Source organism: Lissotriton helveticus, chromosome 2_1, assembly GCF_964261635.1.
Source record: "Lissotriton helveticus chromosome 2_1, aLisHel1.1, whole genome shotgun sequence".
Taxonomy (NCBI): Eukaryota; Metazoa; Chordata; class Amphibia; order Caudata; family Salamandridae; genus Lissotriton; species Lissotriton helveticus.
Genome location: NC_136059.1, coordinates 2,062,589,039 through 2,062,613,489, shown reverse-complemented (window position 1 = coordinate 2,062,613,489; position 24,451 = coordinate 2,062,589,039). Strand labels below are relative to the sequence as shown.

The following is a 24,451-nucleotide window of genomic DNA, read 5'->3' as shown; positions in this document are numbered from 1 at the left end:
GATGTAACAACCAAGGGCTAGATGTAGGTAAATAATATTTACTGACTCTTAAATACCGAATTTTACCGATTCGGTATTTAAGAGTCGGTAAATATGAAGGGGGGAGATGTAGGACAATCCAGATGTTTTTTTTCCGAATCGGTAAAATTCGGTATTTACCGATTCGGTAAATACCGACTGGTAATGCCCATTCATTCCTATGGGCTTTGAAGCCCATAGGAATGAATGGGCATTACCGATTCGGTATTTACCGAATCGGTAAATACCGAATTTCACAAGGGTGCAGGGGGTGTCACTTTGACACCCTCTGGCCCCCCCAAAACAGGCTCGGGTGCCATGTGGCAGGCATACATGCCCCAAGGGCAGGTCTGCCTGTCACATGGCAGAGGTGTGCATGCACATATTTGCATACACACCGGAATCGGTATTTTACCATCAAATTGGATTTGATGGTAAAATACCGATTCGGTAAGGCTTGTGGGACTCAGAAGAGTCCCACCTACATCTCAAATTTACCGAATCGGTAAAAATACCGATTCGGTAATTTACAGAATCGGTAAATTTACCGATCGGTAAATTTACCGATTCTGTAAGAATATGCCCCCTACATCTCAAAATCCATTTACCGGTCGGTAACGGCCGAAATCGGCCGTTACCGACCGGTAAAAGCCTACCTACATCTGGCCCCAAGAGTCTTCTTAGCGACCAGAACACATCTCACTTTTGTTCCATATCAAGGACATTTCTCTCCACCATGTCATGCCTCAATGCTCACACTTACCTGTCACTCATTCATTCCCTTAAACTGGTCAGACCACGGTACCTTGCCTCCCAACCTCACCCATTTCAGCCCAGCATACTGCAGCAAGTCAGTCCTCTCCATACGGCAATTCTGCTCATTCAGAGATGCTCTCACGACAATGCTGCAAGGCCTGATCACAAGAGCCTCTTTATCAGGTCTCGTAGGCCAATGCCAACTTCTAATTCAACACGATAAACCACATGCTTTATGTAAATGTGATGCCTATGCTCCCATGAAGATCTGTTCCACAACATCCTTCTACATCATGTAAATATCACGTTACACCAAAACATCACAAACAGCAAACACACTCCCTAATGGGCAAAAAAAATCACAACACTAAAAAGCATTCTCTGCTTATCTGTAAAACTTATCAAAGAACTAGGAAAGTACGACCAGATCACTCCCACACTCTGCATTACTCTACATTAGCTACCACTGCAAATATGAAACACCTTCAAGGCCTGTAGCATTATATTTAAGACAGTGTCCTCAAATGCACCGCCCTACCTAGAAGACAATATCAAGATTTCTAGACATGCACACAGCACATTCAGCCACATCAGTGGGCTTGAAACAAAGGAAACATCTTTCACTTGATATGTGTCTATGCTTTGTAAATTGATTGCAACATAGATCCGACAGACACCTTCACTCTTACTCTTCAGGAAGAAGCAGAGGAAAGTCTTCTTCAAGAAATACCACTTCCTTGTACAACTACTTGGACTGTATACAAACTTTGGGTCTCATTTACAGAATGCAGGAGGTTACACAGTCACAATTGTGAGCAATATCGCGCCTGCCTTACTGCAAGTGCATTAATAGTCAGGTGTACTATTTTAAGTCGCCTTGATTATTGTAACGCGTTGCTACTCGAATCTCCAGGCCTGCTGCTTGACAGACTTCAAAGAGTACAGTCTGCTGCTGCTAAACTGGCCCTTGGCTGGTCTAGGAGGTCCTCGGCCTCAGCGGCGTTGGCTGGACTCCATTGGCTCCCGTTAAAACAGCGAGTGTCCTTTAAATCCCTCTGTCTCGTTTTCAAAGCCCTGCATGGACTTGGGCCCACTTGCAAGCGATGTTTGCCTGGTATACCCCAACCAGAGCACTTTGTTCTGCAACGGCCTGTCTTGTGAAAGTGCCGGGATTTAAAAAAGCTATGGCAGGGGGCAGATCCTTCGGAGTTGCCGCCGCTAAACTCTGGAACAGTATGCCCCTAGATATCCGTCAAACGAAAGAACTTCTTCCTTTTAGGAAACAGGTCAAAACTTGGCTGTTCCCAAAGGGTTAACTTGATGGCCATCGTGCTACGCTGCTCTCCCTCGTGTTTTCCTCCTTCTGGAGATATCTCAGCGCCAGGATGCCTGTAAGGTGACAGCTGTGCTATACAAATGTCCCAAATAAATAAATTATACTCAATAGAACTTGTAGTAGGGTGGACAGGATATCCATCATGTCTGAAAAGCTAGGAACTCCCTACCAGACTTTAAATCAGGCCCTTTGTGTCCTTCCTCTGTAGGCCATCCTCTTGTTTTATAGATAGGTTTGTGCTATATAAATAATCATACATATGCATGCATTTTAAAGGTATACATACAAATGGACATACATTTCTTATGAATAAGGTACGCAGTAATTTTGAATTCCTACAGGATCTTCAATTGTTACAACCCACATTTGATGCACCTGAAATATGCCCGTAATAGAGACTTATTGACCTGTATTTATGTCCAACTGTTTGATAAAATCACAACTGATGTGCAGGAATGCATTGGAATCCAGGGCAGGCAGTTTAATGGCCACCCTCAGGATTCTCGCTCATAACCAGCAGGAATGGTGCTATCTTCTTACATATGTCCTCTGTCCCTAATACACTACTGTTGGAGGCAGACAATGTATATCTATGAATGTGTACAGATCCGATTTACCAGCTCTTACATATTTGTTGTGTTGACTTTGTATCAATCGTCAATCATCCTCCTCAGATCTCTAAAGTGAGGTGCATGCCTTGCCTTCAAATAACCCGGGGTTGCTAAGTAAACATTGCACAAATCTATCAAAAAGGTGTGACTTGAAATCTCAAAGGGAACTGATATTCAAAGAGAACAAATCTCTTCTACTGCAGAGAAAGGGACCAGGCATTTGTGCATGTTCAACTTGTCATGTAGACAGCCAATCCACATTTACTAAAGCATTGGGGAAATGGCAAAGCATTGGCAAAGCCAATAGGTTTAGCATAAGCAAGACCTATGGTATCGTCAATGGTTTATAGACATGTTGCACAGCAGTATGGGCTACTGTGCAACATGGCTTGAAGTAAATAAAAGCAAAGCGCCATGGCACAGCCAGCTCTAACTAAGTCATAGAGCTTTTTTGTTTACTTTAAGACATGTTGCACAGCAGCCCACACTGCTGTGCAGTATCTTTAAAAACACATTAATAAAGCCAAATAGCTCATCGACAGGTAGCGTCAGGAGAGCGGGCACACACTGTAGAGACATGCAGTCTAAAAAAGTGCATGTCCAAAATTGAAAAAGGACCTACAGGGCCCTTCTGCCAGTAGAAGAATACTGGCAGCAGACAGGAAACTGTTGGTGGTCCATGTGCCACAGCAGAGATGGAAACTTGAAGCCTAGGAGGAAGCAGGAAGTTGCTCACCAATAAGAAGCAAGGAAATGAGAGCGCTGTGCAAGCCAATCAATGTTAAGTAATGGTAATTGAGGGGCGGGATCTAAGCCCCTTTTAACAGTTTTAGGTCTCGCCTATGCAGCTCTTGCTCTGTCTCTTCGAGACATACTATATTCAGTATGTAAATGTAATGGGTTTTTTTTCAGAAAATTGAAAATAGTGTTGTGTACATGGTGAAAGGAATACTTAAATGTGAAAAGTATAAACAATCATAAAAAATTACTAAATGAGCACAGAGTCAATAAAAGGGACTTCTGTGAACAAATTCAGTGTGATAGATGGTGTCAGAGGTACTTTGTTTTGTTGAAATTAGTTTTTTTAATTCCAGCCTCTGTTTTCCTTAAATGAATCATTCCCCTTAATTATTTAACCAGTATTCAGGGTACGGGCATAAAGCTCCGCCTACTTTCCGCTCATCTTTTTAATTGGCTTATGCACCTGTCCTTTGTAAATGGTGGCTTTTCATTAGTCATTAGTCTTAGTAGTCCCTCCTTAGTACTGCCTTGTCTCTTCTTGTAACCTCCCATGAGGACACCCCCTGCTACATGTGTTGTTACACCCTAGGTTTTAATTCCAACCTCAAGGCACTATTTTCTTAAAGGCCTTCAGACAGGACAGTCACTTGGCCATAAACTAGGTTGGCAGTGGTTACTTTACTCACTAGGACATCTCAGATTTATATTAGACCTTCTATAAATTCCCCTTCATCAGCTCCACATAGAGTACAACCTAATCCGGAATTAATATAATAATTCTGTAGTCACATTTCGAAGCTATTAATTGCATATATGGACATAGCTATTTGAATGTACTTGTGGTACTGTCTTGCATGCAATGCATTATGGGTAGGATGGATTTACCATATCTTCTGCAGGGGCAGTACCATATGTGACCAAAAGTTTATGATGCTCACTAGGGACTTCTAGGAGCATTTTGCGTTACTGCACCTAGACAAGCAGTGCTGGTGCTTTGCTCACTAGGGACCTCTAGGAGCAGCTTGCAGTACGCCACCTAGAAATGCTGTGCTGGTGGCTTGCTCACTAGGGACCTCTAGGAGCAGCTTGCAGTACTGCACCTAGACAAGCAGTGTTGGCGCCTTGCTCACTAGGGACCTCTAGGAGCAGCTCGCAGCACTATGTTTGTTCCTAGCTCACTACGCAAGCACTTGCAATGAACTAGGTCTCGCATTACTGAAAGTATGAGCTATTGCCACTCCATTATTATTTGTAATGCCAATACCTCAAACTATCAGTAATACGAGACCTATCAAATTGGAAATGCTTGTTTCTGTTTACAAGAGGTTTCACAAAGGTGGTGCATGCACTGTTCAATCGGAACCGAAAAAAAATGACCATTTCATTCAGCATCACAAAAACACTGTTTGGGATCTGAGTTTTTTTAAACTCCATTTGGAAGAAAATTAGAGTGAGGCAAGGCTTTCAATAGTTTGAAATTAATTAATAAGTAAACACATATACTTTGTTTAAAGCATTTGTGTAGAGCCATTTAATTTCAGTGCAAAACATTTCCTACTAAAGTTGAGGGATTCAGACTCAGGAAAACAAGAAGTATTGGCTCAAGATTCACAGTATGTATCGGAGGAGCTAGGTTCTTAAATTCCTGGATTATGATTCTAAACCAATTAGTCACAGCTCATCCCTGGATAAATGAGAACATGCTGATTAGAACAATATTATCAAAATTTCACAGCACTTGATTTCTCACAAGAGATTCTGAACACATCGCCACAGCCTTCTTTATAAGTGTGAGAGAAAAGGCCACTCAAGTAACAGATAAGACAAAAGTTCAACCTTTATCTGAAACATAAACTAATTTCGAGACAAAATAGCCCATTGTATGACTGAAATTAAATACATTTACAATAAAGGATGGCATATTCGCCATTCACATTTACTAATTACTTTTCTCTTTTGATAAAAAAATGAACAACTTCAGTCATAGTCACAAACCATTGAAGAGTTATGAATTGCCGGGGTGTGGTTGTAACAGACAGGCAAAGAAGAGGCTGTCCCATGGGACACCTTCATCTTGGGAATAATGTCGACAACTTCAGAGGTTAGAGGGTTAAGGGAGATAAAACACAAGACGCAAGCAGGTAGGCATCCAGAAGACCACTGCTTGCTCTTTGTCCTAAAAGTGACTCCAAACAGGAAACATTTTTTAAAAGGCACCTGTCCTTTTAGTGGACACTGGTTTCTTAAAAAAAGTTTCCTGTTTTGGAAAGCAGTTGCAAGGGTAAATGTCTGCTGGCCTTTGGAGTCTTTCCACGCTTACATTTGTGGGCAATCACAGGGGATCGCAAATTGCAACCTACCTTATTAGTATGCATTAGGCAGCTCATTTTGTAACCTACTGCAAATAGCCAATTTGTGATGTGGCCTATTAGTAAAGAGGTCGCATTTAAAACTGTATTACTATTGGCAAATCAGCTGATGTGCAAACTGCACCCTCCTGGTTTGCAAAGGGGAATGAAACCCCTGGGCCTAGTTTTGAAGAGTTGTTGCATTTCTTCGGCACGAATCCCTTCAAAAGGGATGAACCACTACAATATATCCCTGGAGATTAAATGAGTCACTCCACCATAACTTTTAAAATTACTACTATGCAATAATGAAGAAACCACAAACCAGTGCAGCTCAGAGAAAAAGGGACAAATGTTTGCATGAGTAAAAAGAAATAAACTAAATCTAGTATACAGCTGAGCTAAATACTGATTCATGGCTAACAGACTGTGTATCTATATGTAAACAGTATTTCTATAGCTAAAACATAGCCAAAAGTCAGCTGGCGCTGTCTCCTTAAAGAGGCAACAGTAGATCCTGAATACCAGGACCTCAGAAGGCTCGTGCGAAAACTCTTAAACATTAGGTTACATCTTATCTTAACAGATAAGCGGAGAATTAAGCAAAAAGTCTTCATGATCAGTTGAATTGTTAATTTTCAACTGTTTGGAATGATAAATAAATATCACAGAGGATGCAGTGAATCATAATTTGGACAACATGAATTAGATTCTGATCCTATTTTAAACTCATGATTTCCCAAGCCTGCTGATGACTCAAGAGTGATTCTTCTTCCACTGCTTTGACGCCAGGAGACAGGAAGGTACACGTAATGTGAAATTCCCACACCAGAATTTGATAGAGTAAAGTTCTTAAAAGGAAATGGCCTGTTATACAAAGTGATCCAGGAATGTGATATGAATAACCACAAAGGACAAAGAGAAAATGAAACCCATAAGAGTGGTGTCTCTCCCACTTTCTCTCTCTCTACCTCTTCGTCATGTGAGGTTTCTGCCCTTGTTCAAAAATCACCCACATCCTCCCTACTTTTTAAGCCACAATCTTTCCTGAGCTTTTGAAGTGAGAGGTAAATTGGAGTGGTTAGAATGGCACAGTTAATGTGATGTACTAACAACTAACAACCAACATTAGTGTATAGCATGGATTGTCAAGTTGTTTTTATCAGAACCATATTGCAGATGGCCACCCATCTGCAATATACATAGACATTTATAGATTATCTGTGCCATCTGTCCCATCACACATTTAGTAAAAAGATGCCAGTTGCCTACCTTTTCCTTCTCATTCCCATCAACTACACATGCCTAGATGTCACAATTAATTGAAGACAATGCCAGCTTTTCCGACTTCCAAACAGTAATCCATCCAGGAAGAGGCACTGAACTGACCCTAATCTCCATCTGCGACGAAGACCTTAAAAACATGGTAGACCAGAACTGACCTGCTGCCCATTTTCTCTTGGACCTTTCGGCAGCCTTTGACACAGGAGATCATGACACACTAATCCAAAGACTTGAGGGAGCCAGAAAAGAGGGTGCAGCTCTCACTTCTATTACATTCTTCCTACATAATAGGAAAAATATTAAGCATACTTCTCCAGTCTATTATATACCATACAGCATTAAAACATCAGCCCCTCAAGGCTCAATCTTCTCATCATTGCTATGCAAAATCTATATGAAAACATTACCAGATTTGAGCAATGGTTTTGCCTTCTCCTGCTATACCCATGCAGATAACACACAGATACTTCTAAATTGGAAAAACCAAAGGACGTTGGAACATCAAAAATCTTCAGTTGCCTTTGGACCGTTGACTAACAGATGACATGGAGCCACCTCAAATTGAACACCTCCAAAAACAGAAATACTTGCATGTGGCGACTCGAAAACCTATGACCTTCTCAGCACCTGGTCTGACAATCTAGGACTACCACCAAAAATATCTACGGGGGAAAGAAACCTCAGAATAACCATGGACGCAAAGCTGTCAATTAATGCACATGTGTATAAGGTAGCCAAATCAAGCTTTCTCACAATGACCACGCCTAGGATTCCCTCACAAGGTTCATGCTGCCATCTTCCTTGTCATAACAGAACTGCATTATGCCAATGGTCTGCATCACAGCTCACCTTTAACAACTATGAGAAGATTGCAGAGAATTCACAAAGCTGCTGCTAGACTCCTCCTGCATGTAAAGCCACAAAAACACATCTTCCCTGGCTTGAGGGCCCTACACTTTTTACCAGTTGCCAGAAGACCCACCTTCAAACTGCTCTGTATTACACACATAGCAATACATAGCAAAAGCCACTGTTCATCAGGAAGAAAATCAATAAATTCAAACAACAAAAGAACTTACGCTCAAGGATGCTCCCTGCCTCCACATTCCTGCATACAAGGAAAAAAAACATGGGTGGAACATCTTTTTCTGTTCAAGCAGCCAAACTATGGAACTCGCTGCCCACTCACATAAGCTCCACTGACAACCATATTAGCTTAAGAAGAATAGTCAAGAGCTGGCTCTACCCCACATGACAAATATACTCACAACACACAACAGTGTACCAGAACAATATACTCTGACATGACAAACTATACTTCTCACAGTATAAAGATGAAGTTGTTGTTCTACATGTGTCATTATACGATGCTTCCTGTTAAATGCAAATACATTTATATAAGGGAAAAATGTATATTACACCACAAGATACATGCGTATATCAGACAATGTCATAATGGCTGCTTCTATGTACATATACGGGTATATATAGAGGACTTTATGCTTGCTACTAAAATGTTAAGAAATTTTATGGGGGGGAAATTGCATATTTCCCCACAAAATAAATGTGCACGTCAGACCATGTCAATATTGCTGCTTCTGTGCGCATATACATATTTATACAGAGGGGTTTTTTCAACCCAATAAAGTCTTACCAAGTGTCACATGAATATATGTATGTATACATTAATTTCAGTCTTATTTATTATAAAAAATTAAATCCTCCTTTTAATCTCTGTCCCATCACTCCTCTCTCTGACTCATCCAAACTTTTCTGACTACTATTAAGCCTCAAACATCCTTCTCATACTTTGCCCTCCATTTTTAGCCATATCGCCCAACTAACAGTCACACGCAACCACTACTTACAAATACAACTTACTACTTCTCCTTCTAAATCCATTCTCATCCCTCTATCTCTATTCTGCACTATACTAAACACACAAGAAATCAAGAGCACAACCCTCGCACAACAAATGCATAAAGAAAAATATACTAATCTACTATCAACTTCTAATCTTGGGTTCTGGAGTAGTGTGCAACTCACTCACTGCAAAGTGCTTTAATGCCCTGCCACGGGTAGTTAGCATTATATAAATACAATTTACAATTACAATAACAATTGAGAATGTACATGGTGTATGCTGCTGCACAGAGACCATCTGTTTATGGTTGTGAGTATGCATTTGTATTTTGTAGTCCTCTCACAGAGATTATATTAACAGATGAATACAGCTGGGCTCATAGTAAGCTCTGTACACTATTGACTTCATGTGATTTACCATAAAAAACAGAGAGACCCTCATTAAAAGCAGCCCATTTAATTGCAATATGTACAGTAACTGTTCTTACTTATAAAATCCTATATTTACCTGGGCCTTGTGAAGTGTGGGTTTACATACCTTTAAAGATTATGCAATGAAAGCACCCAAACTTTAATGCATATTTTCCAGTATTACCACTGAGGGGTTCTGGTGACATCATGGATCACAGGGCTGAAGGCAGAGTGTTTCATAAGTGTCGCCATACCCCTTGATGGCAATTTAGGACAATGTTATATGTTACCCATTATCCATATTACATTATCCATTTTATATTACATATGGATCACAGGGCTGAAGGCAGAGTGTTTCATAAGTGTTGCCATACCCCTAGATGGCAATTTAGGACAATGTTATATGTTACCCATTATCCATATTACATTACCCATTTTATATTACATATTTATTGGAAATAGCAAAAAACTAAATTATAATGCTTCCTTAGCTGCAGTAAAAAGAAGGAGAACAATAATTATGCAGTTAAGAATGTAGAATTTTAGAAAAAATCATAATTTTCATTGAAAAAGGATCAAGTGCAAGAACACACCAAATATATCTGTACACAGTGATCCTCGTGCGGGGTTCATCTTTCAATGAACGCTTCTTGCAGAGCAGTGTAAGCCGCTAGACCGCTTCAGACAATGTAATTGTTGCCGACAGAGCAGGCGCAATATTTCATGTTTAGACACACACTCCCTGGGGAGATCCCGTCCACTCCCGGCCTTCACAGTGGTGAGCAGAGGTCGTGCTCCTGCTCACACCAGAGGAATCCCTCACATCTACCTCCAGGATAATAGTATCTAAGTAGCTCATGTCTTGCAATGCTTGCAAAAATTTGATTTTGTGGCACCATCATGCAACAATAAAATTCCACTGCCTATAAATGTGTTAGTTATTGGGTGCTAGTAAACTGGTTAAGCAGTTAGAACTACCATACTCCCGTTGAGTACACATTTTAACGCGTTGTGCAATTTCCGTCTTGCTCACGTTTTCCCAGTTTTTTACGTCATCAGTCTATAAACGCAATTTTCAATATGAGGTATATGAAAAAAGGTTTTGCTTTATTGGACCGTGCCACAAGCAATAATGCCCCTTTAACAGAGGCACCATTGATGACCGGCCTGTTGTGCCTCAGAAACGCGCTCTCTGTACTGGAGCGAATACAGACTTATGGCGCACAACTATGACATGAGAATGCCATTGCCCAGGTATAATGGCGAATCACATCAATTACCTTTTCTCCACAACCGGAATTTAGTTAAATAATTTTGCTGGATTCGTAAAAAGATGTGCAGATTTGCAACTAGCTCAAAAATATTCACACCTATTGCTGCGATCACCCACAGATGGTTAAAACGAATGACTGTAGAGATATACAAGTGATTTGCATGGAACATCCTTCACAAATAACCATGGTCTCCCCAGCTACATGTAAGCACCGGTTTGGTTATGTTATGTTGTAAATATTAATATGGCGCACATTCTGCCATTGCCGGCTTATTACGGTTATTGTCTTAGAATGTGTGGCCACTTTATGAGGCCTTTTCTTTGGCCCTGTATGAAGGTAACTAAACTGCTTCAACTTAGCAAAAGCATCTCTGCTTCAGGGGTGTGATCATGCAATGGTCTTTGGCTTCTGTGTGCACTACCAGCAGCGCTCTACATGCAGCACGCAGCGCGACCTGCTAGCAGCTTACAGGAAATTTTAAAAATCCCGTTTTTGCCTATTTAATTTTAATTTTAGTTCTAGCTTTTACCTTGCTTTTAGAACTGCCGGCCACGCACACTTGCATCTCTGCCCCTCTTTCCCGCATTCTAATTGGTGAATCACCGCCTTAGGCGGGTCCCTCGCCCACGTCTCGGTGGCGGCCATCTTGCTTTGGGGGATTGTTTGCACGCTCTAGTCCTCTCTCTAGGAGGCGAGCAGTGCATAAATTGAGGCAAACCGCGCAAGTTCGCTTCCTATCGCTCAGCGCACTACCAGCAGCGCTCTACATGCAGCACGCAGCGCGACCTGCTAGCAGCTTACAGGAAATTTTAAAAATCCCGTTTTTGCCTATTTAATTTTAATTTTAGTTCTAGCTTTTACCTTGCTTTTAGAACTGCCGGCCACGCACACTTGCATCTCTGCCCCTCTTTCCCGCATTCTAATTGGTGAATCACCGCCTTAGGCGGGTCCCTCGCCCACGTCTCGGTGGCGGCCATCTTGCTTTGGGGGATTGTTTGCACGCTCTAGTCCTCTCTCTAGGAGGCGAGCAGTACATAAATTGAGCCATGCTTACGCGCAGCGGTTACGCGCTGCGGGAACGCCAGAATGACGCCGGAGTTACGCCAGAGTTCAGCCCGTCTGCGCCCGTCCGCGCTGAGGACGGGCTGCAGGTCGGGCTGAACCTGGCCTCCGCTCCACTACTCCCTGGTAAGATATTTATGCGCTATGTTCCATCTGCGCTGTTGGCTCTCAGACCTCCTGCGTGCCCCTCCATACACCGTTTCACTCCGCTAGAGTTTTTACACTCTTGCCGCTGTACGGCCTGCTCTTCCCCTTTTCATCCCCTGGCCATTCTTACTACCAGCCTTTGTCCTTCTTCCCTAAGACCCACTGTCTTCCATAACACTGGGTTTCTATTAAATGCGCGTTCGCTAATTAAGCATAATCTTGCCTTCCACGATTTTGTGGATGAAAGGCAGCCTGACTGGGTTTTTATCACAGAGACCTGGGCCACTGATTCTTCGGGCCACGATCTTCTTTTAGCCATTCCAGAGGGCTATTCTCTACATAGGCAGGACAGACCTAAACGTAGAGGAGGAGGCATTGCCATCCTTTTTAAAACCTCCCTGCTGTGTACGGTCAACTTACTTTCCTCGCCCCAAGATCGTTTTGAAGCCCTATACTTCTGTATTACCTGCGCCCCCTCAATCTCTTTTACGGGCATATTGATTTATAGGCCGCCTGGTTACAGAGCTAACTTCGCCTCTGATATGCTGAGAATCATTGAACCTTACTTCGGAAAGCCCTCCTTCACCATCTTAGGTGACCTCAATTTCCATCTCGATGATGTCTACTCTAAGGATACTCTATCCTTGGTTGAATCTCTTGGAGCTTGTGATCTCACTCAGCTTGTCACCAATGCTACTCATATAGCAGGTCACATTCTTGACGGGGTTTTCTCTAATGATTCTAGACTCTCCAGCGGTACACCTTTACCGTTGGTGTGGACAGATCATTTTGCGGTTCCTCTGCATTTAACCTTTTCTACTTCTCATTCTATTAAGAAAGGGAATACCCCTTTCGTATCTAGAAGAAATTTTAGAAATCTTACTGATGAGGCCTTTGCCCCTTTTGTCCCCACTCCTGAGGCTCTTTCCTTAAAAGGTGCTGATGAGGCAGCACAATCTCTGCATGATTCCATTACTAACGCAGTAGAAAAGCTTGCCCCTGCATCCCTGCGATATGTAGCCCGGCGGAAACCATCAGCGCCATGGTTCTCGGACCATCTTAGACTTCTAAGACAGGGCTGCAGAAGCAGTGAGAGGAAATGGAGGAAATCCTGGGATCCTATGGATAGGGAGGCTCATAAGTCTGCTCTACGGGAGTATAAGCAGAAAGTGATTGTGGAAAAACAGGACTACTTTTCCAACCTTACTAGTTCACTCACTTCCTCTAGGGAGCTCTTTAAAATAGCTGACTCTCTATGCTCCCTCCAACTTCCAGATCCCGTAGTTAGCTCTCAACGTCTTTGTGACGATATTGCAGACTTCTTTCACACAAAAATTTATGACATCCATACTTCCTTAGAAGTACAACGTCTCTCCCTGGTTGAAAATTCTCCTTCTGATATAAGCTCTTCTGAGGCACTGAATACTGGCCCTTCTAGCTTCCTTTCTGTCTTTCCTACTATGTCTCTGGAGGGACTGAATCTTCTTCTAGACAAGACGAAATCCTCCTCTCCACTAGATCCTCTGCCTCTCAAAAAGTTAAAAGATTGTAGGAATAGCCTCCTTCCCCCCCTACTTGAGGTAATGAACAGGGTAATTGATCAAGGCATCTTTCCATCTACCTGGAAGAAGGCCATTGTGAAGCCGCTCCTTAAGAAGCCTTCACTCGATCCTGGCCTCTTGAAAAATTTCAGACCCATCTCTTTGCTCCCTGCACCTGCAAAAATTCTTGAAGCACACTTGAACCGCCATCTATCCTCTTTCCTTGAAGCTTCGGAGTATCTTGACATTACCCAGCATGGTTTCCGAAAACACCATAGCACAGAATCTGCTCTCACCTCTGTAGTCGACAACATCCGACGCAAGGTTGATGCTGGACAAACAACTGTTCTTGTGCTATTGGACCTCACGGCCGCATTCGACACTTTGTCTCCTGCCATTTTAACATCTCGGCTTAGGGAGGCTGGTGTCACCGGTTCGGCCCTGAGTCTCCTCAACTCCTTTCTCCTTAATAGGGAACAGAGAGTGATGCTCGGCAACCACCTCTCCCCAGCTAAGTCTTTGCAATGTGGGGTGCCACAGGGGTCGGCATTAAGTCCGACCCTGTTCAACATCTACGTGGCCCCCCTTGCTAGGCTAGTAAGATCGCAGGGGATGGAGGTGGTTTCATACGCCGACGACACCCAGATTATGGTCTCACTCACTCAGTCCTCTGTTATAACATCTGCCTCTAGCTTCAGGTCCTGTATGCAACATGTTGCAGATTGGATGGTTACCAACTTCTTGAAGCTAAATGGCGACAAGACTGAGATTTTGATTTTTGGAAAGGACCAAGACATCTGGTCGAGTGAGTGGTGGCCCCCTTCTCTTGGCATCTGCCCCACTCCCTCTCAGTCTGCCAGAAATCTGGGTGTAGTGTTCGACACCTCACTCTCGATGTCCCTTCAGGTGAATCGGACTGTTTCGACCTGCTGGGGCGTGATCAGGACGCTCAACAGAATTCGCAGCTATTTGTCTCTCGAAGCACGCAAGCAGATTGCAGTCGCCCTTGTTGGTTCCAGGTTGGATTATTGCAACTCTCTTTACATGGAATCCAACAAGGGCCTTATACACCGACTGCAAATAGTGCAGAATGCTGCTGCACGCTTTGTCCTGGATCTTCCCAGGGCCTCCTCTGCCACTGCTGCGAGGAGAGACCTTCACTGGCTGCCCATTCAACACAGAATCAATTTCAAAATTCTGTGCTTGACCTATAGAGCACTCGAGGATGGATCTAATGGCGCTATCAGCTCTCTGCTTACCCGTTACCATCCCACACGGTGTTTGCGCTCTTCGGGACTATTCCAACTTGTTGTCCCTCGCTTTAAGCTCACCAGATGGGGAGCCAGGGCCTTCTCCGTTGTTGCTCCACAGCTTTGGAATATCTTGCCAATGGAGATCAAGACCCTACCCTCTTTAGTCTTGTTTAAAAAGGCCCTTAAAACGTGGTGCTTTTCGAGAGCCTATACAGGTTGAGCTGCTGGGTCTATGTTATGAGCTTTATTTGGAATCAGGCGCCTTGACGCCCATTGGGCTATGTTTGCGCATGATAAAACCCCTTTTATTATTATTAAGGTGTAAGAAAAACCTTTGTGTCTACCCCTGGAGACGGCAGGTGCCTTAAGGAGTAAGACATACATGCATGCTCCAAAGGAATCCACAGGTGCCTAAAAACATACAGCAAATCTAGTGTGCCCCCCTGAAGAAGACAGGTACGTCAATGCATTAAACAAATCTTTGTGCCCCACTAAAGAGAGAAGGTGCCTCAAGGCGTATGATAAATCTGTGTGTGTTCTAAAAGGAAATGCAAGTGCCTCAAAAAGTTAGACAAATCTGTGTGTGCTGCACTGCAGAGGACAGGTTAGTCATGGTGTATGACAAATCTGTGTGTGCAACACTTGAGAGGGCAAGTCAAGGCATAAGAAAAATGTGTTTGGGCCCCAATGGAGAGGGCAGGTTCCTCAAGGAGTTAGACAAATCTGTGTGTGCTGCAGTGAAGAGGACAGGTGCCTCATGGCGTTTGACAAATCTGTGTGTGCACCACTGGAGAGGGAAGATGCCTCAAGGCATTAAACAAATCTGTGTGTCCACCTGCACCACTGGAGAGGGAAGATGCCTCAAAGCGTTAATCAGATATGTGTGTGCACCACTGATGAGGGCAGGTGTCTCAAGGCTTTAAACAGATCTGTGGGTGCACCACTGGAGAGGGAAGATGCCTCAAAGCGTTAATCAGATATGTGTGTGCACCACTGATGAGGGCAGGTGTTTCAAGGCTTTAAACAAATCTCTGTGTGCACCACTGGAGAGGGAAGATGTCTCAAAGCGTTAATCAGATATGTGTGTGCACCACTGATGAGGGCAGGTGTTTCAAGGCTTTAAACAAATCTGTGGGTGCACCACTGGAGAGGGAAGATGCCTCAAAGCGTTAATCAGATATGTGTGTGCACCACTGATGAGGGAAGGTGTTTCAAGGCTTTAAACAAATCTGTGTGTGCACCACTGGAGAGGGAAGTTGCCTCAAGGTGTATGACAAATGCGTGTGTGCCCAACTAGAGGGGTCATGTGCCTCAAGACTTAAGACAAATCTGTGTGTGCACCACTGGAGAGGGAAGATGCCTCAAAGCGTTAATCAGATATGTGTGTGCACCACTGGTGAGGGCAGGTGTTTCAAGGCTTTAAACAAATCTGTGTGTGCACCACAGGAGAGGGAAGTTGCCTCAAGGTGTATGACAAATGCGTGTGTGCCCAACTAGAGGGGTCATGTGCCTCAAGACTTAAGACAAATCTGTGTGTGCACCACTGGAGAGGGAAGATGCCTCAAAGCGTTAATCAGATATGTGTGTGCACCACTGGTGAAGGCAGGTGTTTCAAGGCTTTAAACAAATCTGAGTGTGCACCACTGGAGAGGGAAGTTGCCTCAAGGTGTATGACAAATGCGTGTGTGCCCAACTAGAGGGGTCATGTGCCTCAAGACTTAAGACAAATCTGTGTGTGCACCACTGGAGAGGGAAGATGCCTCAAAGCGTTAATCATATATGTGTGTGCACCACTGATGAGGGCAGGTGTTTCAAGGCTTTAAACAAATCTGTGTGTGCACCACTGGAGAGGGAAGATGCCTCAAAGCGTTAATCAGATATGTGTGTGCACCACTGGAGAGGGAAGATGCCTCAAGGTGTATGACAAATGTGTGTGTGCCCAACTAGAGGGGGCATGTGCCTCAGGACTTAAGACAAATCAGTGTGTGGTCCACTGGAGTGGGCAGGTGCCTCAATGTGGTAGACAAATCTGTGCGTCCCAATAAGCGGGACTGGTGCTCATTCGAGCAGTATAGGCCTGCCCTCTAGCGTGACTGGCACCCATTACAAGGGAGACGCTAATCACTGTGCTTCAATATGGGCCTCGAAGGCCATCAGCAGTGGCCTGAAGTCGAAGCCCAAACTAGACGGCACAGTACCCCCCGCGGATAGATGCAAGGTGCAGTTGTCCAGGCAGTGGGGCCCAGTCATGAAGTCTATATGTGGGCTGACATAGCGACGTTATCTGCACATTCTTATCACAGAATGGATAACACTAAACCTTCCGTGATAAGAATTCATAGTGTACATGCAATAGTAAATTAAAATGTGCACTCATAAGTGCACCCAGACAACATGGCCATCGGTTTTCGATCCCGTCTTATTTCGTTATTCATTATTTTTCCCATAACGTCCCAGAACTTTCTTATGCAGTAACATACCGACCCTTTCAAAAGCAAAGAAGTGCCGGGGTGCTCATTTTTGAGGCCCAGGGAATTAGATGGCCTTTGTTACAATGATATTCGCGTTATCTACAGCAGTGACTAAGTATATCTGACACATTGACTTTTCGATTCTTTATTGTTTTTCTACTGTTGCTTGTACTTTCTTTGAGTTAGCTTCTCTTACATTTAAGGGGCCGCTCACGATGTCGGTCGTAAAGCCTCCGACCTTATGTCGGTTGTAAATCCTCCAATCTTAGCTTGGAGGCTTTACGACAGACATCGTTGGTTTCTATTCCGACCGGCTGATTACGATACAGCCGGTCGGAATTGAAACCGACCGGTCATACCAGCTGGCTTCAGAAGGACTCCTTCCGCCCTGTAATTCATATGAGCAGCAGGTTACGCCATCCGGATTACGATGCACAGTTTCCAGCAGGGTTTCCATGCCGGCCTTTCCGACATGGAATACATGTTGGAAAGCATTCTTTGGGGGGGCCCTAGTAGGCCCCTTTTTCCTTGCGGCCTCTGATTGGGGGCTGAGGGGGCACCCATGGGGTGCAGGGATTAACACAATCTTCCATTTCTCTATGGGAGATTGTGTTACGACCGTAAACTAATGTGTGGTGTGCTTTTGCAAAGAAATGTGTGTGTTTGTGTGTTTGCGTGTGTATAAAAAGGAAGAGAGAGAGCTATGTTGGACTCCTTCAGAGATGCTTATCTCTGCCTGGTAGATAATACAAACACTTAGCACTTTCATTCTCCAATTGCTGGTATCAATGATGATACTGTCATAAAAGTCTCCTATGAGGATGTCAGCACTGCCTAGTTTAACTTTCTTTTGCAGAAATGTTGCACTGTTTTGTGAATTGGAAGAAGACTACAAAACCTAAAAAGTTGATTGAACCCATCGAGCTGTATATGTTCTTTCCCAACACACAGCATTACATAAAAGTAACCATAGCTGCAGAATACGATTTGACAGCAAAATGTCTTTATAAACATTACTGTGATCTTTGTACTGAAATCCGCTATTTAGTATGCGGTTTTGTCTACCCGATTGGAGCATATCATTAATCCATTTTATTTCAAATATCACCAAACCGACCTTGTACACACCAGTACAAGTTGAATATACCAATTTTCAAACAGACAGGAAGAAAAAATAGGGCTGGGAGTTATTTAAACTGAGGTATCACTGTATCTCGAGCTCAAATCATTGGCCAAGTCCTAGATTATTACTTCTTCTGATGGCTGCTTGGCCATTACAGTGGTTATCCTCATGAAGAGTTTAAATGTCTGCATGGTGTCTGTTTCCTGTTGGCATGACAAGTAATCAATCCCATAGAAGTGTCTTTCGTACTGACCTATAATCTGGTAGTAATTCAATCTCTACGGGTCACCCACATAATCAATGTCACATCTCCAGCACTTCATTACCCATTCCACAGTTACATCATACCAAGCTCTACTCTTTATTGCTCATTACACCATGGCTGCAGTATGGCATTTTTGTTGGTACAGCGGGCAGACTCTCACTAGATGCACCACAAATGTGCCACAAATGTACTCAGTCGAATGGATAATTTACCCGAGTCTTACAGACTCTTTTTTATTTCGCTTTTCACATATTCTTTTACACTTTTCCTTTTATCATCATCCTCAATTTTGTACAGTACAATTATAACATGAAATTTTCAAAAAAGAACCGTAGTTATGAATATAGGATAACATAGGATCTCACTGCATCCTCCTTCTGCCTAACTGCAATTTGCCCATCACCCTCAAAGTTCATGAAACATTGCATTGTTGTACTACCATACCATATTAATGACATACCCTCACTGCTCCTGCTGTGGTGCAGCCAGGGTGTCACAGGCTCTAGTGACAGAAAGGAAATGTCCCCACCCCTGGCTTCTGTTTCACTTTTAAAATACAGCAATAGTCAGGGTTCAGTGGACCTCTCAGACCTTGGGCTACGTTGTCACTGCACCTGCTGCACCAACATGGAGTTTATTTCTCAATCTGAAGAGATTAGGAGACAACCGTGGACTTCCAGATTCCTTCCTACTAGATTTGTTTTTGCAATAGGACTATATCTGTCATTCTGCCCTGTAACAGTCATTTGAAAGGAAAATGACTCAGTGCCTGATGTGCAAAGATTCCATTTTGCAAAAAGAGGTCATACATTTTGCACTGACATTTTTGCAAATGCATGCTGTTTTTGCAACCCAGCCTATGTACAAAGAGGTCAGATCACAAAATACCAAATCACAATGGGTTGCAGAGTGGCCTGCCTAACTTGTATTAACTAGGCATGTCACAATTTTGTGTCCCCTGTGATTGGCCAAGATGACTAGGATAATGTACTGCACACTATCCCTGTGATTGTTTTCCACAACGGTTACATGTTTTTAGTTTTGTTTTTTAATCTGTCTGAGCTTCTTAAAGGAACCCCAAGTTGCTTTAAAAAGAAAAAAATCAGTTTTCCATTTTGGAAAACTTCAGTGAGAGCAAGCAGTGGTCCCACGGTGGTCCCCTAGACCACTGCCTACTCCCCTTAAACCTGCGATACTGAATCTCAAAAGGGAAAGGGTCCAAAGGGGTCCCCTCCACATTCCCAGTTTGGAAGATCCTCCCTTAACATGCCCCTCCCAGACTGCAATTTAGTATGTGTTTCTAAATCAATTTTGCGAGTTGGAGAAAAGTTTTCTAAATTTCTAAATGAGGTTAGTACATGAGCAAGTGTGATTTAGCTGTTGCAAGCCCAGTAATTTAGGATTTCCAACCAGCAAATCACTTCTCTAAGTACTTAGTAATACCATTGTGCCAAAACCTCCATGTGGATGCCACTGGTTTCAGGCTGTGGTTTTGAGATCTTTACAAGATACACAAGTGATTGTATTTATATAGCACTTCCTACCCCATGCGAGGCGAGACACTGGCTTGCACTGGATGCAAAACTGAATGAGTCAATGGCACCTGCAAAATAGTATGGATATCCGAGCGGTAGGATTACCAGATTACTCCAAATCACCGGGGCACCATGGGCCAGATTTTCAAAGAGGCTGTTTAGAATAATCCGTCAGTGTGCAGTGAGTCACAGACTGTCCGGCTCATAAATATGAATGGGGCAAGAATCGACTTAATGCCTTATTGCAGATGCTGGTGTGGAGCCTGCGTGGTACAGTAAACCATCATCTCAACACTCAAATGTGCATTATGCAGGCACGAAGAGTACTGCATTGTGAGAGTGGCATCAGGAACAGAAAGCACCCATGGGTGAAACCCTTGCTGCTCCTAGAAATGTCCATAGACTGCTCATCCTGGTGTCTACTGCCAACAACTGACAGCTTACACTTTCTGTGTGATGCTCAGCTTGCATCTTCTCAACTGTGTATTTCACTGGGAGTCTCAAGAAGGGGGGAACAACCCCTCGCACCCGCTGCGACTCACAAGGATTGACATATGGAGAGAAAATGAGCAAAACTAGAGAAATGGCTGGTAGAAGCTGCCTACCCTGTATGGGCCTAACAAAAAACGACTTGCATTGTGTGCCTTACTCTTGTAAGGAGTAAGCCATAATTACTACAAGAGTAAGTGATTACAAAACCTTTGAGAACTGGAAATCTGAGTGGGTGAGGAGTAAACATTAGAGCGTGCTGGAGCAAGTGAAGTAAGGTCTCCAAAGCCACCAAACTGAGAGTGCTGTTGCGGTTACTGGTGAGATGGTCACCTGAAGGAAAGGATGCTTAGCTACTCATGTGCGCCCCTACCTGCCTCATGAGGCGTATTACTGGATACAGTTCCGGAGGTCACGTATGTCGAAGGGCAAAGATCACAGACAGTCCAGAGAGGGGCGGTCAGTGCAGTGCATGGTTCAAGCGGGGTGTCATAAGGCGCTCAATAATGAAAAGGATACACTGCAGAAGAGAGAAATGTTGGCATGTCTAAATAGGGTTGAAAGCCACAAGCAATGCTATAAAACTCCATTGGCAGCCAGGGTAGTAATGAATGGAGCAGCCTCTCACCAGACAGGGTGGGGGGAGGTTGCATCTGAAAGGCCTACAGACCTGCACGAGCACTAAGTAAAGAAGTCAGAGTGGTCCTTGGAGATCACTGGCCTGATTTACAAACATTCTGCCATAAGCGTGATCTAATTACTGCTGCCCTATTCCTGAATTCCAGGAGTAAGCTGGGAGTGCTCCTGGCTTACTCCATGACTGCAGGAGTAAGCCAGGAGTACTGCAAGAGTAACAGCTAAATCTAGGAATCAGGCCTCCTTTTATGCTATAGGGATAAAGGTTATCCAGGGAAATGGGCGTATCTGATGAGTGTTGAAATCTCTTTCGTCACGCACGCCTTCTCTTACGTCACCGCTCGCCTGCAGTTTTGCCGCGCTGTAATATTTTATTGAGGAAGCGGGAGGGAGACGTTTGCTGAGGCGTAGATGAGAAATAATATATCTGCACCACCCGAGAAGATAATATGAATGTAGAGGGGCGACCCTGATCGGGCGTGTCAGCCTCCGCGCCGTGAGGGCTGCTGTGCGGCTCTACGGGCACCCTGGAGCAGGATCTCAGCAAGTACTCAGTGCATTTGGGAGATTGTCCGGAATGTGTATCACTACTAACATTTACAAGGAGCGTTTACATCATATTGACATTGTCGGAAAATCCTCTATGCCCTCGTAAGGCTTAACCCCTATGGAAAGAACTATATAAAAAGATTACGTTGAACATTTGCCTTTGAACATACGTGCATGAAGGCTCGCGTCGACGCATCATCACGGTTGGTTGTTTTGGACGTGCATTCTAGCGTAGCGCATCAGAAGCCACGCTGCATGTTGTAAGTATTTAAGCTGCTTTGCATACGCTTGCCTTCTCCCCACCCCCACTGTCCGCACTTTATTATAGAGAACACCTGAGTGTATTCACACAATGTGGTCTTCTAAGCGATTAACATTCTTAATGTACGAGAAAGACTCGGTAAAAGACAGAGGGGTGCGGAAAGCAAAACAGAGATACTTGGAAGATGCGCAGAAAGACTACGAGAAACAGAAATAAAGGAAAGCTGAGCCAGGGGAAGGGGGGGGGGTGAGATGAGACAGAGACAATGACAGGGTGAGACAGATAAAGAATCATAAAACAAGCCATAGGGCCAGGGGTAAGGAGACAGGCAGGATACTTGGATAACAAGATAGTGTGTGTGGGGGTAGGGATGAAGCGAGAGACACTCGGAGAGAGAAAAAGACAGGCAAAGACAGAGACGGACCAAGAGGGAAGAGGTAGAAACAGAGAGATTGTAGATAGGATCAGACAGCTAGAGATGAGAGAGGGCCAGATAGAAGATATATAAGATGATGCAAAGAAAGAGAAATATGTTTTGCACTTTACTGTTGATGTAAATGAATATCTTCAAAAATCGAAAAGTGTTTTCCTTATTATTAAACACTACCAGGCATACGGAGACCGACTTCAGCACACTCACAGAAACTTAAACTACTTTTAGATGTGCACGTGCGTGAGGCAGGTGAGTCGGTGTTCGGTACCGCCACGCGGACAGGATCTGTGCGTGAGTGCGCAGTCACTTACCGGCTTTGCAGGGGTCTTTGTAGTCTATCGTTTCTGCCTTCTCCTCGTCGGCGGCATCGAACGAGTAGTCGAAATCAAGTCCATGGCAGGAGGAGAGCTTCCCCCAGAGAGTCAAGCCTGCCAGGGACAGGGTGATCCAGGCAAGCATTCTCAGCAGAGGGGCTGCGGCGAGGCGTGCGGGACTGAGGCTGAGCCGGGACACTGAGGGGAGAGTGCGGGTCCAAGGCAGCGGCTACCTCCGAAGATGAGGCGGGGAAAGTATGAACCGTGACACTGGCGAGGGGACTATGACCAGCGCTGGGCTGGGGCAGGGATACTGTGATGCGCGCGGGGTGCAGGATGGGTACTATTAGGTGTGTGGAGTGAACGCTGCAGGGCAGGGAATGCTTGCTGTGAGGTGGGCAGGTCTGGGGCAGTGGCTTCCTCTAAGGCTGAACTGGGGGCTGTGATTCGTGCGAGGTGTGGGTAGGGGTCTCTTACAAGGCTGAGCCTCAAGGCGCACAGAGAGATGTGCAGGGCTGGGACTCCCTCTCAGCCTGGGGTGCTGTGAGGTATGGCGAGGCCGGGTCTCCCCTGAGGCAGAATCTAGATTGACCAGGGGCTGGGGCAGGCACTCGTGGGAGGTTGGAAGCAGAGGACTCTCTGATGCCTAGCCGGTCGTGGTGTGAGATGTGCTGGGGCTGAGCGGCGCTATCCCTCTGAGCCTAGTGCGAGCAGATCTGACGTGACAGCAGCTCCGTCTGAGGCTGGCTGGGCGAGGAGTTTCCTACTGTCCCCGGGGCAGGTACTCTCCTGACCAGCTATTTCTTCTTGGCTGTCAAGTCTTGGCTTGGATAGCCCGGGGTCTTCAGCACTTCCTGTAAGCTGACCGAATCCTCGGTATCATCCAGACTCTGCCCCGAGGGATGATGATGGGTGGGTGTCAGCTCGGGTAAAAACTTCCCCGTGCTAGTGCTGTGCGAGCAGGAGGCCGCCGTGCCCGACCTCCTCCTCCCCCGCCGCCTCCTCTCGGGCCGGGCTGCCAGGACACCACCGGGGCCGCTGCTCCTTCATGCACACTGCGCTTTCCTTCCTTCCTGCCCCAGGGAGAGCCTTTTCCCGAGAGCTGCCTTGACGGAAAGTCTGAAATCTTATGAATGGTGACTTGGAAAAAAAAAAGAAAAAAAGGCTTGCGGATACTATGCAGCTTTTGTGGGCATCTGCGTAAGCCCCGTGCGCCCTGGTGAAATCCTCCAGTACATCTGCGGTGCCAAACAGGGAGCGCGGGGAAGAGTGAGCTTTAGCAGCAAGGGACAAAAAAAATCAATAACTCCTCCACGGGAACCAAAAATAAGCAGGAGATCAGGACACAGGAGGAAGCAGCAGAGGAGCACAGGTCCTCCTCCGCCCCAGTCGCTGCTGCTAATTTACAAACAAAAAAGCGGGGGAGCGCACACGAGTACACACGGGAGCTCTCTCTCGCCCGGAGGCGTCAGCACCCTGCTTACTTATGCATGCAGCCGGGGTCAGGAGCCGGGCCTGTCTGATCTGGTCACCTGATAGCGTTCGGAGCGCACACGCAGCGGGACCCTCCCCGGGGGCAGAACTCAGGGCTCCCGAGGTGACACCGAGAGGCGCTCACACGCTGCTGCTGCCTCTGAAGCCTGCGAAGCCGCTCGCTCCACTGGCTGCCTGTGCGCCGGCTGCTCTGCCAGCAGCCTGTGAGCTCTCCGCAGGCCTTCAGAGTTTGTTT

General features: G+C 44.9%; 1 protein-coding gene across 1 annotated transcript in view; it reads right to left on the bottom strand.

Annotated features, from left to right (window-relative positions):
* TLL1 (tolloid like 1) overlaps positions 1-24,037 on the bottom strand; it is a 363,446-nt gene extending 339,409 nt beyond the window's left edge. The window contains exon 1 of the mRNA XM_078677025.1: positions 22,720-24,037. Coding sequence (XP_078533151.1) covers positions 22,720-22,867 — 148 coding nt within the window. The 5' untranslated portion in view covers positions 22,868-24,037. The remainder of the gene's footprint in view (positions 1-22,719) is intronic.
* Between the last annotated feature and the right edge of the window lie 414 nt (positions 24,038-24,451).